This window comes from Neomonachus schauinslandi, chromosome 2 (assembly GCF_002201575.2).
Source record: "Neomonachus schauinslandi chromosome 2, ASM220157v2, whole genome shotgun sequence".
Taxonomy (NCBI): domain Eukaryota; kingdom Metazoa; phylum Chordata; class Mammalia; order Carnivora; family Phocidae; genus Neomonachus; species Neomonachus schauinslandi.
The window spans coordinates 202464779-202480078 of NC_058404.1; the positions used below are offsets into that span (position 1 = coordinate 202464779).

General features: G+C 44.2%; 2 protein-coding genes across 2 annotated transcripts in view; one reads left to right on the top strand and one right to left on the bottom strand.

The window, feature by feature from the left end:
- Nucleotides 1-15300, top strand: part of POLN (DNA polymerase nu) — a 169001-nt gene that overhangs the window by 19329 nt on the left and 134372 nt on the right. Inside the window, 3 exon segments of the mRNA XM_044913117.1 lie at nt 2752-2820; nt 4514-4574; nt 5274-5338. Of these exon segments, the coding sequence (XP_044769052.1) occupies nt 2752-2820; nt 4514-4574; nt 5274-5338 (195 nt within the window).
- LOC110569718 (60S ribosomal protein L37a-like) lies at nt 284-562 on the bottom strand. The gene has a single exon (XM_021677649.1). The coding sequence runs from the start codon at nt 560-562 to the stop codon at nt 284-286; it is 279 nt and encodes a 92-aa protein (XP_021533324.1).

Sequence of the window (15300 nt, forward strand, 5' to 3'; positions counted from 1 at the left end):
TTTTACCCTGACATTTCTGGTGGAGGATATGGAGTTAGGACAGGTGACTTCTGTTCCTTCATGAAACTGTTCCTGGGAAGTCCGTTCACAGTGTGATCCTTCTTTTTTTTTTTTTTCCCAATAAAAATCAGAAGGATTTTTTATTTCTAAGTCCTTTGAAAAAGCAAAACTAATGCAACACAAATTGAAAGATCTAATTAATAAATTTAACAAGCCAAAGTAATTTTGTTACGTAAATTAACCCATTTATTATAGGCTAGCTATGTTTCAACTGGGGGAGCTTCTACTGGTCTTCCAACTCCTTCAGTCGTCTGATGGCGGACTTTACTGTGACAGCAGAAGTGGTGTTGTAGGTCCAGGTGCCACCAGCGACGGGTTTCATGCAGGAGCCACAAGGCCAGATCCCCACAGCTCGTCGTTGCATCTTGGTTTTGCCACAGAAGGAGCAAGTGTACTTGGTGTGCTGGCTCATTTCAATCTTCTTCACCATTTTCCTGAGGGAGGCACCATAATGGGTCCTGGATTTACCCACAATTCCGACCTTCTTGGTGCGTTTAGCCATGTCGCCGCAAACTAGGTCTGAGCCCAGAGAGACAGTGTGATTCTTCTAAATGGACCCTCTGGCGTCAGAGCCACGTGCTCTGGGCCCCACGAGCTGCTCGTGGTGCCGGTGACCCGGCAGCTGCAGCAGAGGCTCAGGTACCACCTCGCTCCATGTGCCCAGGTGTGTCTTCCCAAGCCCTGTCCGAGACGCACCCCGTTGTTAGGAACCACATCCGCAGAAGCCATAGTGCTCACGGGTCTGGAGCCCGGCCCAGAGCCCAGTGAGCCAGGCCCCCGAGGAGGTGGCCCGGGGGAGCAGTGTGGCCACAGTTGGGCCACTCTGTTGAGGCTTCCTGCCTGCAAATCAACAGCAACACGCTAGAAGCACGACGGGCCGAGCATGCAGAGGGCTCGGGGAGCACGAGGATTGGCCGTGGGGTGGGAACCGTGGGGGCAGAGCGGCTGGTGATGTGAGGGCCCTGAGGCTCGGGGAGGTCTGCTTGCTCCTGCTCTTCATCCTGTGCCGTCTGTGAGGGAGGGTCTGAGTCAGATGGGGACTTGGGGGTACAAATGCGGAAACTCACTCTCCCTTAATTTAAAGAGATGTGTCAGAGGAATACGGGGGAGCTCACAGACTCAGAGGGAAACAGTAGCAGGTCATGGGAAGACGTGAGCCTCAGGCCCTGGGGCCAGCAGTGAGCCATGGGTCACTTTTGTCGAAGACCCACAGTTAGTTCCCTCACTGTGCCACATGTGTGCCCCTTGGTGGGGGGACGGGGCGTGGAGGTGAGTTCTACTGATCGTAGGATGCTGGGAGGGGAACTTCCTCAAATAGCAGCCGAGACACTCACTGAAACAGGGCTTGCCCACCTCAGCACTACCAGTCCCAGTTTATAGATGACTAGACCAAGGTGCAGAAGGGTCAGTGTGCATGCATCTTGCCCAAGGTCAAGTTGAGGCTGTGGATCAAAGCGTGGGTTTCTGACTATAAGGTCTAGTTTCTTCCTAGTGCATCTAGGGCTGGGAGTGGCTGCAGGGAATATAGCACCAGCCTCAGAGGTGTGTTTTCTCCCTGTCTAGAAGCCGCGGCCCTGCACCCAGCTGCTCTCAGTGCTGTGGACCCTGCCAGTCCGACCGCTGCCTGTGAGCTGTCGCCTCACCCCAGGCCCTCAGCACACTCCAGGAAGAAAAGCAGCAGCCTCCGTGAACTTGCGCTCAAATCCTGGTGGCTAGAAATGTGTCCATCGTGGAGGCATGCAGTGCGTGAGGGGCGGGAGGGGAGAGCCAGGCCCACGTTTGCCATGTTGAAGAGGTGCTGGGGATGGTCTGAGAGAACGCAGGCGGCGTCTGGGCAGAGGGAGCAGCATGGGAACAGGAGGGAACGGTGCGATTGGGAAGAAAGGTGTAGGGTAGAGGAGGAGCGGTGTCACAGGCTCTGTCACGAGAGTGCTGGTCCCACCCGGAGCTCAGTCTTGTCCTAGGGAAGCCCCGCCGGAGAACCGTGCATAGTGGGAGGCGCATCGTCAGCTCTGTCCTGTAGGAAGCTCATTTGGGCGGGAGTGGACAGTGTGCTCACGGTGTCCTCAGACCAGTCTTCCAGGAGAGCCAAGGCTGGGGATGACGAGACAGCAAATGCCAGGCTACATCAGCCCACTGCTGGCTCCTCGTCCTGTGGTTTCTCCAGCTTGGGGCCTTGAGGTCGAAAGTGGAGTGTGGGGAGTTGTTTGGCAGAGCGAGGTGTCCAGGGGAGGAGAGTCAGACTGTGTGCTGGGGGTTGCGGCTCATGCCCCTCCCCGTGTGTCCATGCTCAGGGCCTCCGGGGGTGTCGTCCAGGTGAGGACAGACAGTGAGTGTGGCCACGTGGCTCCTCAGCCTACCGGGGCACGTGAGGGTATGCTTCTGTCTCTACCACCGTGTGATCTTTGCACCGTGGACACTTGGCAGTTCCTGTAAAATGAAGAAGAAAACTGGGTTGGGGGAAAGTGTGAGGCTCCAGGTAGCTTGCATTTGTCCAATAAGTAGGCTTTTCTGTAGCATGGGAGCTCGCCCGCTTGAGGTATTTGGTGATGCCATCGATGTTCATGTCTGCCATGGAAAGACTTGTGCCACCTACCTAGTGCCCAGTTCTGTGGGTTGTGTCAATCCCTAGATTGTGATGAACATTGCTGCCAAGTTTGCCTAGTCTTTCATTCTTCTGATCTTTTAAAGAATCAGAATGTACGGGTGAACCTGAAGATACTCCACAGACTTACGATGGGCCTTTGTTCCCAGTTGAAGGCAAGGCGTCTTACTGTAACTTGGGGTTGGCAGGCACTCTTGCTCACTGTTCCCCAAGAACACCTCTCACTCACATCCATGCTCACAGCATCTTTGAGTGAATTCTCAGGCCAAGTGAACTTGTGCATCACTCATAGAAGGATAGTCCACATGATAAGACCTGAAGTTTTAAGGCAGTGGTGGACGTAGGCTAACAATTGTAGCGTTTTTAAAAGCTACCAATTCAATTGGAACTTTTCTTTTTTTTAAGATTTTATTTATTTATTAGAAATGGAGAGCATGAGTAGGGGGAGGGGTAGAGGGAGAAAAAAGTCTCCAGCAGACTCCCCACTATGTGGGCAGAGCCCGATGCGGGGCTCGATCCAAGGACCCTGAGATCATGACCTGAGCCAAAGTCAGATGCTTAACTGAGCCTCCCAGGCACTCCTCAGTTGGAATGTTTCTAATGCTACAGTTAACATAAAAGCTGAGTATTCATTTTAGTTTAATAGTGAGATAGACACAGCTCCACTCAGTCTCGTTGGGAAGCGGAGGGCATTTGCGGGAACAGTCAAGAAGAGTTGGAGGAAAGGACTGTGTGTGGAGGTGAGCCCAGGAGTGGGGGGGCCAGCAAAGGATGGAGAAGCCTCCGGAGACAGGTACTAGCTGGAAGTGTTTCAACCGCTGGGCTTGGAGGGGAAGCTGTCACCAGGACCCAGGGAAAGCCAAGACCCTGCAGGGGCTGCTGGTCAGGAGCCGGGCACCAGGCGCTGTGGTTGCAGGCCCAGGACTGTGGGCTGCTGGGAAGAGTCTAGTGGGAGAGAGGAAGCCCATTTCTCTACCCTATTACCCCACATGGGCAAAACCAGCCTGAGAGCTGAGGAGAAGCCAGGTGGTGGCCTGGAGCACATCAGCCCTTCCCCAAGGGCAAAGTGCAGGGCACAGGGCCTGGAGGAGGGGCTGGCGAGGCTGAGGGCTTCAGATGGCAGCAGGAAGGGACACACATGACAGAAGCCCTGAGAATAGGCATGAAGACGGTCTGAATAAATGCAGAGACGTCTCATACTCCTAGAGGAGGTGACCTCATATAAAGATTTCACCTCTCCCCACACTAATCTATAAAGCCATTGCAAAAACCAATGAAAATTCTAGCTACACTTTTGGGAATTCAGTATACCTATTCAGAAGTTAAAATGGAAGGCTACAAGTCTAAAAATACCTACATCACACTTAAAAATGAGAAAGATTAGGGCGCCTGGGTGGCTCAGTCGGTGAAGCATCTGCCTTCGGCTCAGGTCCTGATCTCGGGGTCCTGGCATTGAGTCTGTGTCAGGCTCCTTGCTCAGTGGGGTGTCTGCTTCTCCCCCTGCCTGCCACTCCCCCTGCTCATGCTCTCTCTCTGTCAAATAAATAAATAAAATCTTTTAAAAAATTGTTTTAAATGAGAAAGATTAAAGAGAATTGGGAGTGGGGGTTGGCCTACCTGGTATTTCTAAATATCTCTGTGAGGTCTTGGTAATGAAATAGAATACTTGAAGGAAATAGGAGTTTTACTAGGAAGGAGCTTGGCGGGAGGGCGGCTTTTGGGAGGAGCCACCACTCACTTGGGAGTTGCCCGAAATTCCACCTCAATGCAATCAAGTAGGCTGTTCAGCAGTGTGCAGGTAGAAGTAATTTAAAAGTAACATTGGTATCATTTTTTCCTACAAAACAGGTTTATGGTTTATGGCAACTATTTTGTACTTTGGAGCTTCCTCTGATACCAGTTTTGGCAGGTAAGCTACCATAAAGATGATGGACAAGTCCTGTTTCTAGGGAATTCTTGACATTGTTTGAGGGCAACTGTTTCTTACTTAGGGGTAGGCAGTGTGTCATGTGAGCACTGAGAGGTAGCAAGCCCTTTATTTTCCCTCTGTAACAAGAGGGGTTGGATAGCATCACCTGTTGATCTAGAAGGATGAGAATGTTCTGACCTCTCAGTCACATGGGATCCCTCTTGCACCGCGTGGTTCTGCCAGGCACCCTGGCCGAGTGGCAGCCCCAGCTCCTGAGGGCCGCAGTGCGGGTCGAGCCTGTGGTGTGTTCTGCATGGCAGTTGTTCGTCCTGGTGGTGTGCTGTCCGTCAGCCCCCTCTCCGCTGGTCGGGACAGCCCCTAGAACAAGGGGTGCCAGGCCCTCCTCTGCCTTTGCCTCGCAGCCCCCCCCCTCTGCCCGGGTCCTGCTGGGCACTAGGGAAGCCGAGCCCGGCCCCGTGCTCCGCAGCCTGCCTGGCCCGAGGCGACTCTGTCCCGTGTGCCAGGGTGCGTCCCCACGCCCCCCACTGCCACTGCTGGGCTCCCGCACTGACCCTCGTGGACCGTTGGTGGAGGTGGGACGCGGCAGGCACTGTCCTTGTCCTCGTCAGGAAGGGAGGCTCGCTCCCCGTCCTTGAGGCTTTCACAGAAATGACTCACTGTTTGGTGTTTGGCTGACAGTGATGGAGAGCCACAGCATTCAGGTGAACAGAGAAGAGATGGAGAGGACTTCAGCCCTTCTGGGGGTACGTTCTTGTTTCGGAGCGGGGGTGCCTATAAGTCCCTCTTCCCTTCCTCACTCACGCCACACTGACCCCGATGCCTCCTGTCTCTGATGCGTGCTGGGAGCACCAGACCCACCCTGGGTGCTCGCTCCATGGTCCACGGGGTTTCATGGATCCTCCGGCTTCTCAAGAGTCAGGTTCATTTCACAGGTACACCCCCCTGTAGTTTGATGAGGGGAATTCATGGCTTTCTTGGGTTCTTCAAAAAAACAAGAACAGGGCCCCTGGGTGGCTCAGTCGTTAAGCCTCTGCCTTCGGCTCGGGTCATGGTCCCGGGGTCCTGGGATGGAGCCCCGCATCGGGCTCCCGGCTCGGCGGGGAGCCTGCTTCTCCCTCTCCCACTGCCTGCTGCTTCCCCGGCTCCTGCACTCTTTCTCTCTCTCAAATAAATAAAATCTTCTAAAAAAGCAAGAACAAAACTTTCTGTCAAAAATAAAAAATACAGAGGGTGCATAGAGATGCATGAAAAATGCATTAAAATGTTTCACATAAGTTATTTTAAAGGAAACTCTGGTATAACCACCACCTAGGTCATAGTGTAGAATTTCCAGAAGCCCTGTGTGCCCTTTCCCTATCAGAACCCCTTCCCGCTGCCAAAAGTAACCTCCGCCCTGATTTCTGGAGTCACTACGTTGTTGCTTTTACTTTACTTTGCAGTTTTCCACCTCAGTGCCTAAATGATCTGTTTGGCTTTACTTTGGAACTGTGAGTTAGTGGTCGTCTGACCACTCTCCCTCCAATCCGAGTCTCAGCTCCACCCGTGTCCCGTGTCGCTGGGGGCTTAGTCTTCCCGTCACGCCCCGTGTCCCACTGTTGATAGCATTTAGGGTGTGGCCAGCTTGCGGCCCTTACGAACCACACTGCTCCTTTGGGCATGTTTCCTGGCCCCACTGATGCACGCTTCCCTGGGCACAGGACAGTCTCCTCAGCTTTAGTAAGAAGTTGCACTGCCAGAAACACACCCCGGGAGGGTCCTGCCATTGCACATCCTCACCTGCATGAGGACACCAGGCTTTTAGGAGCAGCCATTCTGGTGGGGACGTAATGGTATCTCGTTACGATTTTGGTTTCTATTTTCCTGCCTACTAATGAGATGGAATAGCTTTTTATATCATCATTGGCTATTAGGAGTTTCTCTTTGGTAAAAGATCTCTGCAGGTTTCTTGCCCATGTTTATATGGAGGGCTCTATCTTTCCCTTACTAATTTAGAGGACATCTTGATATAATCCAGTTACAAGCTTGTTACATATACCTTCTCCCTCCCTGTGTTACCTTTTCGCTCTCCTAATAGTATCTTTTGACAAATAGAAGTTCTTAATTTTTAATATAGCGTAATTTACCAATCTTTGTCTTTATGGTTAGTGCTTTTTGTATGCTATTTAAGAAAGCTTTCCTACGTCACGTTCATGAAGTTTGCTCATGTATTATGTTTAAAAGCTATTTTTATTAGCCTTTGCATTTAGGTTTATAATCCATCTGATTTTTTCTTTTCATGTGCTGCTTTAATTGAGAAAGAAATTGCATACAGTGAATAGTACAAATAATTTTAATTATTGTGATAAAGTACATTTAATATAAAACTTATTATCTTAACCATTTCTGATTAGACAGTACAGTGGTATTAAATACATTCTCATGGTTGTACAGCTGTGATCACCATCCATCCTCAGAACTGTAAAACTGAAACTCTGTGCCCCTTAAACAGTCACTTTCTGCTCTCCCCTCCCCGCCGCCCCCCACCCCTCCCCCCGCTGCTGGCAGCCACCGTTATGGCTTTCTGTCTCTATGATCTGACTGCTCTAGATACCTCATGGAAGTCAAATCACACAGAATTTATCTTTTTGTCACTGGCTCATTTCACTTAGCATAATGTCTTCAACATTCATCCTTGTTGTAGCATGTTGCAGAATTTTCTTCCTTTTCAAGGTTGAATGTATGTACCACATTTTACTTACCATTCATCTGCCAGTGGATGTAAGCAGCTTGGGTTGCTTCCATGTTCCAGCCATTGTGAGTAACGCTGCTATAAAAATGGGTGTACAAATATCTCTTTGAGGCCCTGCTTTCAATTCTTTTGAGTATATGCCCCAAGGTGAATTGCTAGATCTTATGGTAATTTTTAATTTTTTGAGGAACTACTGTACTTTTTCTACAGTGTCTACCATTTTGCACTCCCACTAACAGTGCGTAAGTGCACTTTCTCCACATCCTCAGCAATACCTGTTGTTTTCTGAGTTTTTTGTTTTGTTTGTTTTTATAATAGCCATCCCAATGGGTGTGAGCTGGTATCTCACTGTAGGTTTGCTTCGCATTCCCCTAATGATTAGTAATATTGATCATCTTTTCATGTGCTTACTGACTATCTGTGTATCTTCTTTGGTAAAAGGTCTATTCAGGTCCTTTGCCCGTTTTTTTTTTTTTTTTTTTTAGATTTTATTTATTTATTTGAGAGAGAGAGAATGAGAGAGAGCACATGAGAGTGGGGAGGGGCAGAGGGAGAAGCAGACTCCCCGCCGAGCAGGGAGCCCGATGCGGGACTCGATCCAGGGACTCCAGGATCATGACCTGAGCCGAAGGCAGTCGCCCAACCAACTGAGCCACCCAGGTGCCCCCTTTGCCCATTTTTATATTAGGTTGTTAATTTTTTTTTCTTATTGAGTTGTAGGAGTTCTCTATATATTCTGGATAGTAATCCTTTATCAGATATATGCTTTTTAAATATTGTCTCCCATTTTGTGGGTTGCCTTTTTACTCTGTTGAGAACGTCTTTTGATGCACAAAGTTTTTAAATCTTCGTGGTCCAATTTAAATTTTTTCTTTTGTCACCTGTGCCTTTGTTGTCATATCCAAGAAATAGCTGTCGGGGCGCCTGGGTGGCTCAGTCGGTTAAGCGATTCGGCTCAGGTCATGATCCTGGAGTCCCAGGATCAAGTCCCGCATCGGGCTCCCTGCTCAGCGGGGGGTCTGCTTCTCCCTCTGACCCTCCTCCCTCTCATGCTCTCTGTCTCTCATTCTCTCTCTCTCTAATAAATAAATAAAATCTTAAAAAAAAAGTAAAAAAAAAAAGAAATAGCTGTCAAATCCAATATTGTGAAGCTTCTGTCCTCTGTCTCCTTCTAAGAGTTTTGTTGTTGTAGGTCTTACATCTAAGTCCTTGATACATTTTGAGTTAATTTTTTGTATGGTGCGAGGTAGGGGCCCACCTTCATTTTTTTGCATGTGAATGTCCAGTTTTCCCAGCACCATTTGTTGAATAGACTGTACTTTCTCCATTTAGTGTTCTTGGCATGCTTGTCAAAAATCATTTGACCATATATGCATGGGTTTATTTCTGGGCTCACTATTGTATTCTCTTTGTCTTTACATCTGTCTTTATGCCAGTACACACTGTTTTGGTTAGTGTAGCTTTGTAGTCAGTTTTGAAATCAGGAAGTATGGGTCCTCCACATTTGTTCTTTTTTTCAAGATTGTTTTGGCTATTTGGGGTCTCTTGAGATTTCATATGAATTTTAGGATGGATTTTTCTATTTCTGAAAAAAAGGTCTTCAGGATCTTGATAGGAATTACATTGAACTTGTAGATCACTTTGAGTAGTTTTGGTTAAGTCTTCAGTCCATGAACATGAGATGTGTTTCCATTTATTTATTTTTAAATTTATTTCAGCAGGGTTTTATAGTCTTCATTGTATGAGTCCTTCACCTCCTTTGTTAATTCCTAAGTATTTTATTCTTTTTGATGCTACTATGAATGGAATTGTTTTTGTAATTTCCTTTTCAGATTGCTCATGTGTAGAAATCCAGCTGATTTTTGTGTGTTGATGTTGTATCCTGCTGCTATGCTGAGTTCCAAAGTTTTAACAGTTTTTTGCTTTTTTTTTTTTTTTGGTGTGGACTCTAGAGTTTTCTACACATAAAATCATATCATCTGCAGAGATAATTTTACTTCTTCTGTCCCAATTTGGATGCCTTTTATTTATTTTTCTTACCTAATTGCTCTGACCAGAACTTCCAGTACCATGTTGAATAGAAGTGGTGAAAGCAAGCAACCTTGCCTTGTTCTCATCTTAGAGGAAATGCTTTCAGTCTTTCACGGTTGAGTATGATGTTTCCTGTGGGTTTTCTTATATGGTTTTTATTATGTGGAGGTAGTTCCCTTCTGTTCCTAGTTTGTTGAGTGTTTTTATCATGAAAGGGTGTTAAATATTGTCAAATGATTCTTGACATGATCCTCTATTTTTTTTACCCCCTCCATTCTGTTGATGTGGCATATTACATTGATCAGTTTTCATGTATTGACCCATACTTGCATTCCAGGAATAAATCCCACTTGGTCGTGGTATATAGTCCTTTTAATATATCGCTAGTATTTTGTTGAGGATTTTTGTATCAATATTCATAAGGGTTGTTGGTCTATAGTTTTCTTGTATCTCTGTCTGGCTCTGGTATCAGGGTAATGCTGGCCTCATAGAATGAGTTAGGAAGTGGTCTTCCCTCCTCTCCATTTTTTTGGAAAAGTTTGGGAAGGATTGGTATTGGTTCTTCTTTAAATGTTTGGCAGAATTCACCTGTGAAACTAATGATCTGGGGCTCTTCTTTGTTGGGAGATGTATTATTGATTCAATCTCCTTACTAGTTATAAGACTATTCAGATTTTCTATTTCTTGGTGATTTAATCTTGATAGGTTTTGTGATTTCAGGAATTTATCCATCTCATCTAGGTTATCCAATTTGTTGATGTACAGTCATTAATAGTACTCTCTTGTAATTCTTTTTATTTTTGTAGAATAATGTCCCCACTCTCATTTCTGATTTTAGTATCTGAGTTTTCTCTTTTTTTCTTAGTCCATCTAGTGAAAATTTGTCAATTAAAAAAAAAATTTTTTTTAAGAACTAACTTTGGTTTCATTTGTTTTCTCTGTTGTTTCACTATTTCCTTTATCTCTGTTCTGATATTTATTATCTTCTTCCTTTTGCTACCTTTGGGTTTAGTCTGTTCTTTTTATAGTTCCTTAAGTTGTAAAGTTAGGTTATTGATTTCAGACCTTTCTTGTTTCTTAATATTTATAATATTTATAGCATTTATAGCTATAAAATTCCCCTTTGTTGCTGCTATTGCTGTATCCCGTAAGTTGTAGTATGTTGTGTTTTCATTTTCATTCATCTCTAAGTAATTTCTAAATTCCCTTTTGATTTATTCTTTGATCCTTTGATTGTTTAAAAATAATTTAATTTCCATAGTTTTGTGAATTTTCCAGTTTTCCTTTCTTTATTGATTTCTAACTTCATCTTGTTGTAGTCAGAGAAGATGCTTTATATAATAACTATTTTTTGAAATCTCTTGAGCCTTGATTTGTGGCCTAACATATGGTCTGTCCTGGAAAATGTCCCGTGTGCAAGTGTATGTGGTTGTTCCTGGCTGGTGCTCTGTATGTCTGTTGGATCTGGTGGATTTCTTGTGCTGTTTAAGTCCTCTGTTTCCTTATCTTCTTTGTGGTTGTTCTACCAGTTATTGTGAATGGAGTAATCAAGTCTCCCAACTACTACTGTAGAATTGTTTCTTTCTCCCTTCAATTCTGTCAGTTTTTTCTTCATATATTTTGATGGTCTGTCATTGGGCATGTAAATGTTTATAATTGTTGTGTAACAATCCTGTGTGTATCGCCTACATGTCATCCTTTGTCTCGTGTAACCATTTTTGACTTAAAGTCTATTTTTTCTGATATTAATATAGCCATCCCTGCTCTATTTGGGTCAGTATTTGCATATCTCTTTCTATCCTTGTGCTTTCAACCTGTCTGTGTCTTTGGTTTAAAAGTTTGTCTCTTATGGATAGCATATAGTTGGAGCATGTGTTTTTATCTATTCTGCCAATCTCTGTCTTTTGATTGGAGAGTTTAATCCATTTACATGTAAGTAATTACCGATAAGGAGGGACTTACTTCTGTCATTGTGCTGTTTTCTCTGTGCATTATAGATTTTGTCTCTCATTTCCTGCATTACTGTCTTCTTTGTGTTTAGTTGCTTTTTTTGTAGTGAATCGTTTAAATTCCTTTCTCATTTTCTTTTGTGTGTATTCTATAGCTATTTTCTTTGTGGTTACCATGGGGATGACATTTAACATCCTAACATTATAACACTCTAATTTGAGTTTATTACAGCTTAACTTGAATAACATGCAAAAACTCTGCTCCTTTACAGCTCTGTCCCCACCCCTTTCCGTTGTTGATGCCACAAAATTATATCTTTATACATTGTGTGCCCCAAACATAAGCTAATAATTTTTTAAGTGCATTAGTCTCTTAAATTATGTAGGAAATAGGATTTGGAGTTACAAACTAAAGTTACAGTAATACTAGCTTTTACACTTATAGTTGTTTTTTTTTAACCATGGAGAAAACGAAAAATACAGTGACAGATTGTTATTATAATACTAGCTTATATAACTGCCCACATATTCACCTTTCTTGAGATCTTTATTTCTCCATACTGCTTTGAGATACTGTCTAGTGTCCTTCCATTTCACCCTGCAGGACTCCTTGAGCATTTCTTCCAAGGCATGTGTAGTGATCACATCTCCCTCAGCTTTTCTTTATCTGGGAATGTCTCAGTCTCTCCCTCACCCTTGAAGGACAGTTTGGCCAGATGCAGGATGCTTGGTTGACAGGTTTTTCCTTTTAGCACTTTGAAAATATTGGCCCACTGTCTTCTGGCCTCTAAAGTTTCTGATGAGAGATCTGCTCACTACTTTATGGAGGACCCCTTATATATGATGACACTTCTCTCTTGATAATTTCAAGATTATCTGTTTGTCTTTGTCTTTTGAAATTTTGATTATAATATGCCTTGGTGTTGATCTCTTTTAAAAGAGTTCCTCTTACTTGAAGTTTGTGGAGCTTCTTGGATGTTTATATTCATGTATTTCATCAAATTTGAGAAGTTTTCATCCATTGTTTCTTCAAACATTTTTGCTCTCCCTTTCTCTTGCTCCTCCTTCTAGGATGCCCACAATGCATATGCTGGTCTACTTTGTGGTGTTCCACAGGTCCCTTAGGCTCTGTTCACTTTTCTTCAATTTATTTTCTGTATGTTCCTCAGCCTCAATAAGTTCCATTATCCCATCTTCAAGTTCACTGATTCTTTCTTCTGCCTGCTCAAATCTGCTGTTGAACCACCCAAAGGAATTTTCTATTTCAGTTAGTACTTTTCAGCTCCAGAATTTCTTTTTTATTTCCTTTTAGGTTTTCTCTCTATCATTATTTGCATTTTGCTCACACATTGTTTTCTTGACTTTCTTCACATCCTCCTTCAGTTCTTCAAGCATCTTTAAGACAGTGGTTTTAATGTCTTTGTCTAGTAGATCTGCCATTAGGTCTTTTTCAGGGACAGTTTCTGTTGATGTTTTGTTTTTTTTGTTTTTTTGTTTTTTTCCTGTTTGAATGGGATGCTTTTCTTTGTATGCCTTGAAATTTTTTATTGAACACTGGACATTTGAATCTGATAATGTGGTAGCTCTGAAAATCATATTCTTCCCCTACCACAGGGTTTGCTGTTTTGTGTTAGTGGTTTTGGTTTTGGTTTTTTTATTGCTATAGGGTGTCTCTGTGCTAAAGATCAGACTGAGGGGCAAACTTAAGGTCTTCTCATGTTTTTTTCTAAGATTTCTCCTGAGCATACCCAGTCTATTTCTAATTTTCTCTGCATAAGCAGTAGTTGTCAACCATCCTTGTCCTTTAATTTCTGGCTCCCAAAAGGAGGAAAAGTGAAAAATGAAGGGGGTGCTGGCCCTTTAATTTCCCTGGGAGTCTGTTCAGCTGGAGGGAGAGGGTCTTACAACACTGGAGAGAGGGGCGACAACGATGACTGCCTGCCTATTTGTCTGTACCTGTGTTATTAGAAGCAGTAGTCAGAGCCCAGATCCCTACCATTTGGAGGACAGGGTCTTTTTGCCCACCCTGGCTTTTGCACAGTGTTCCAGAAACAGGTGGACGATTGCCTGCTGTGTGGCTGGGGTGCAAGATGGGGATGGGCCGCTGCTACTGTGCTAAGAGCTGAAATCGACCAAAAGTAGCCGCAGTTTACCTTCCAAGCTTGGAAGCGGAAAGCCTTCAACAGACTCCTGAGTTCAAAACGGCTATTGCATCAGACGGTTTCTGCCCCTGCAAATGTGGTCCAGGTGGGGAGGCAGTTTCTTACTTATAGGTGCTTCCTACTCTGCCATCTTTCCAGATCTCCTTGGTGTAAATTGTAAGTGTACAGCTTGACATGTTTTTACATTTGTACACATGCATGTGACTCCACCCAGAGCAAGATATAGAATATTTCCAGTACCAGAAGGCTCCTCCTTCCTGTCCCCTCCTAGTCTGTAACCCCAGACAGAGCCATTAATCTGATTCTGTTCAGTGATTTTGAGATTCATGTAAATGGAACCACGCAGTGTGGGCTCTTTGGTTCTGGCTTTTTTTTGCTCACATTCTATCTGTGGGATTCACTTGTTTGGTGAGTGTTAGCAGATATGGGTTCCAATAAAACTTGCTGTGTAACACCCATTTAAGAATGTGTCTTAGCTTCTTTACATCCTTCCCATTGGTAGGCACTGTGATCACAGCGGCTGTGATTATTCGTGTGCATAAACTGTGGTGGATGTGAGTGCTTCTGTCTCTTGGTTTTATATCTGGAGATGGAATTGCTGGATCACAGTGTGTGCTTAGGTGGTAGTAGGTACTTCCAAAGACCTCTTGGGATTGGTCATGACCTTTTCCAGTCCCATTTGCTACATCTTCACCAGCGCATACTGCCAGTCTTTCTCACGTTAGCCATTCTGGTGGGTCTGTCATTGTATATTTACAATGGATTATATGGATTTACATTGTGGATTTAGTTTGCATTTCCCTGATGATTAATCATATTGAGGACCTTTCCATATGCTTGATGGTATTTTGGATGTACTCTTTTGTGATCAGTTTTGCAGACTTCACCCATTTTGAAATTTATGTTAACTGACTTTTTCATATTGACTTGTAGGAGTTCTTTATATATTCTGTATGTGAGTCTTTGTACTAAATTCTGTATGCAAGTCTTTTTTAATATATATTGAAAATTCTTTCTCCCACTCCAGGGAGTCTGTGAGCCAAATCCACCCTGTGGCCTATTTTCATATGGCCTACAAGTTAAGAGTGGTTGTTACAATTTTTAAAAGATAAACACATAAGCCAAGATAAAGAAGAGTATGTGACAGGAGCCGTATGTGGCCCGTGGAACCTAAAATACCTTCCCGCTCAGTCTGTGTCTGTGGCTTGTCTTTTCACTCTCTTAATAGTGCTATCTTTTGGTGAACAGAATCTCTTTATTTTAATGAAGTCCAGTGAACCATTTTTTAAATGGTTAAGAATTTTTATGTGCTGATATCTTTTGTCTGCCTTCTAGTGAAGATATTCTTCTGTTTTCTTCTATAAGCTGTATTATTTTAAGCCTACCATCCATTTCACATTAATTTTTCTATATGGTATTAGGTATGGTTAAGATTTTTTCCCCCAGGTTGATTTCTGTTTATTTCAGCATCATTTATTAAAAGTGCCATTGTTTCCCTACTGAATTACAGTAACATCTGTGTCATAAGTCAGATCACTGCTGTCAAAAGTTCAGAGAAAAACAGAAGCAAAACCAGTGGAGCACTGAAGTAGGGAGTAGCAAAACTTTACTGTGCACACACCAAAAAGACAGCTTACAAACCAGGAGCACTCAAACCAAGCCATGGAGTGAGGCTCAGAGGTCTGTTGCCACAAAGCAGCTTCTATGGTGTGGAGGCAGGAACTGGTTATTCTTCACAGGGGTGGATGACTGCATTGGCATTTGGGGGCACAATTTGAGATTCACTCATGATTTTCAGAGGCACAAGCAAGAAGCGACCCAGATCAAGTTAGCCT

Excerpts from the sequence above, each read along its gene's own strand:
- LOC110569718 (XM_021677649.1), bottom strand. The coding sequence starts at position 562 with ATGGCTAAACGCACCAAGAAGGTCGGAATTGTGGGTAAATCCAGGACC.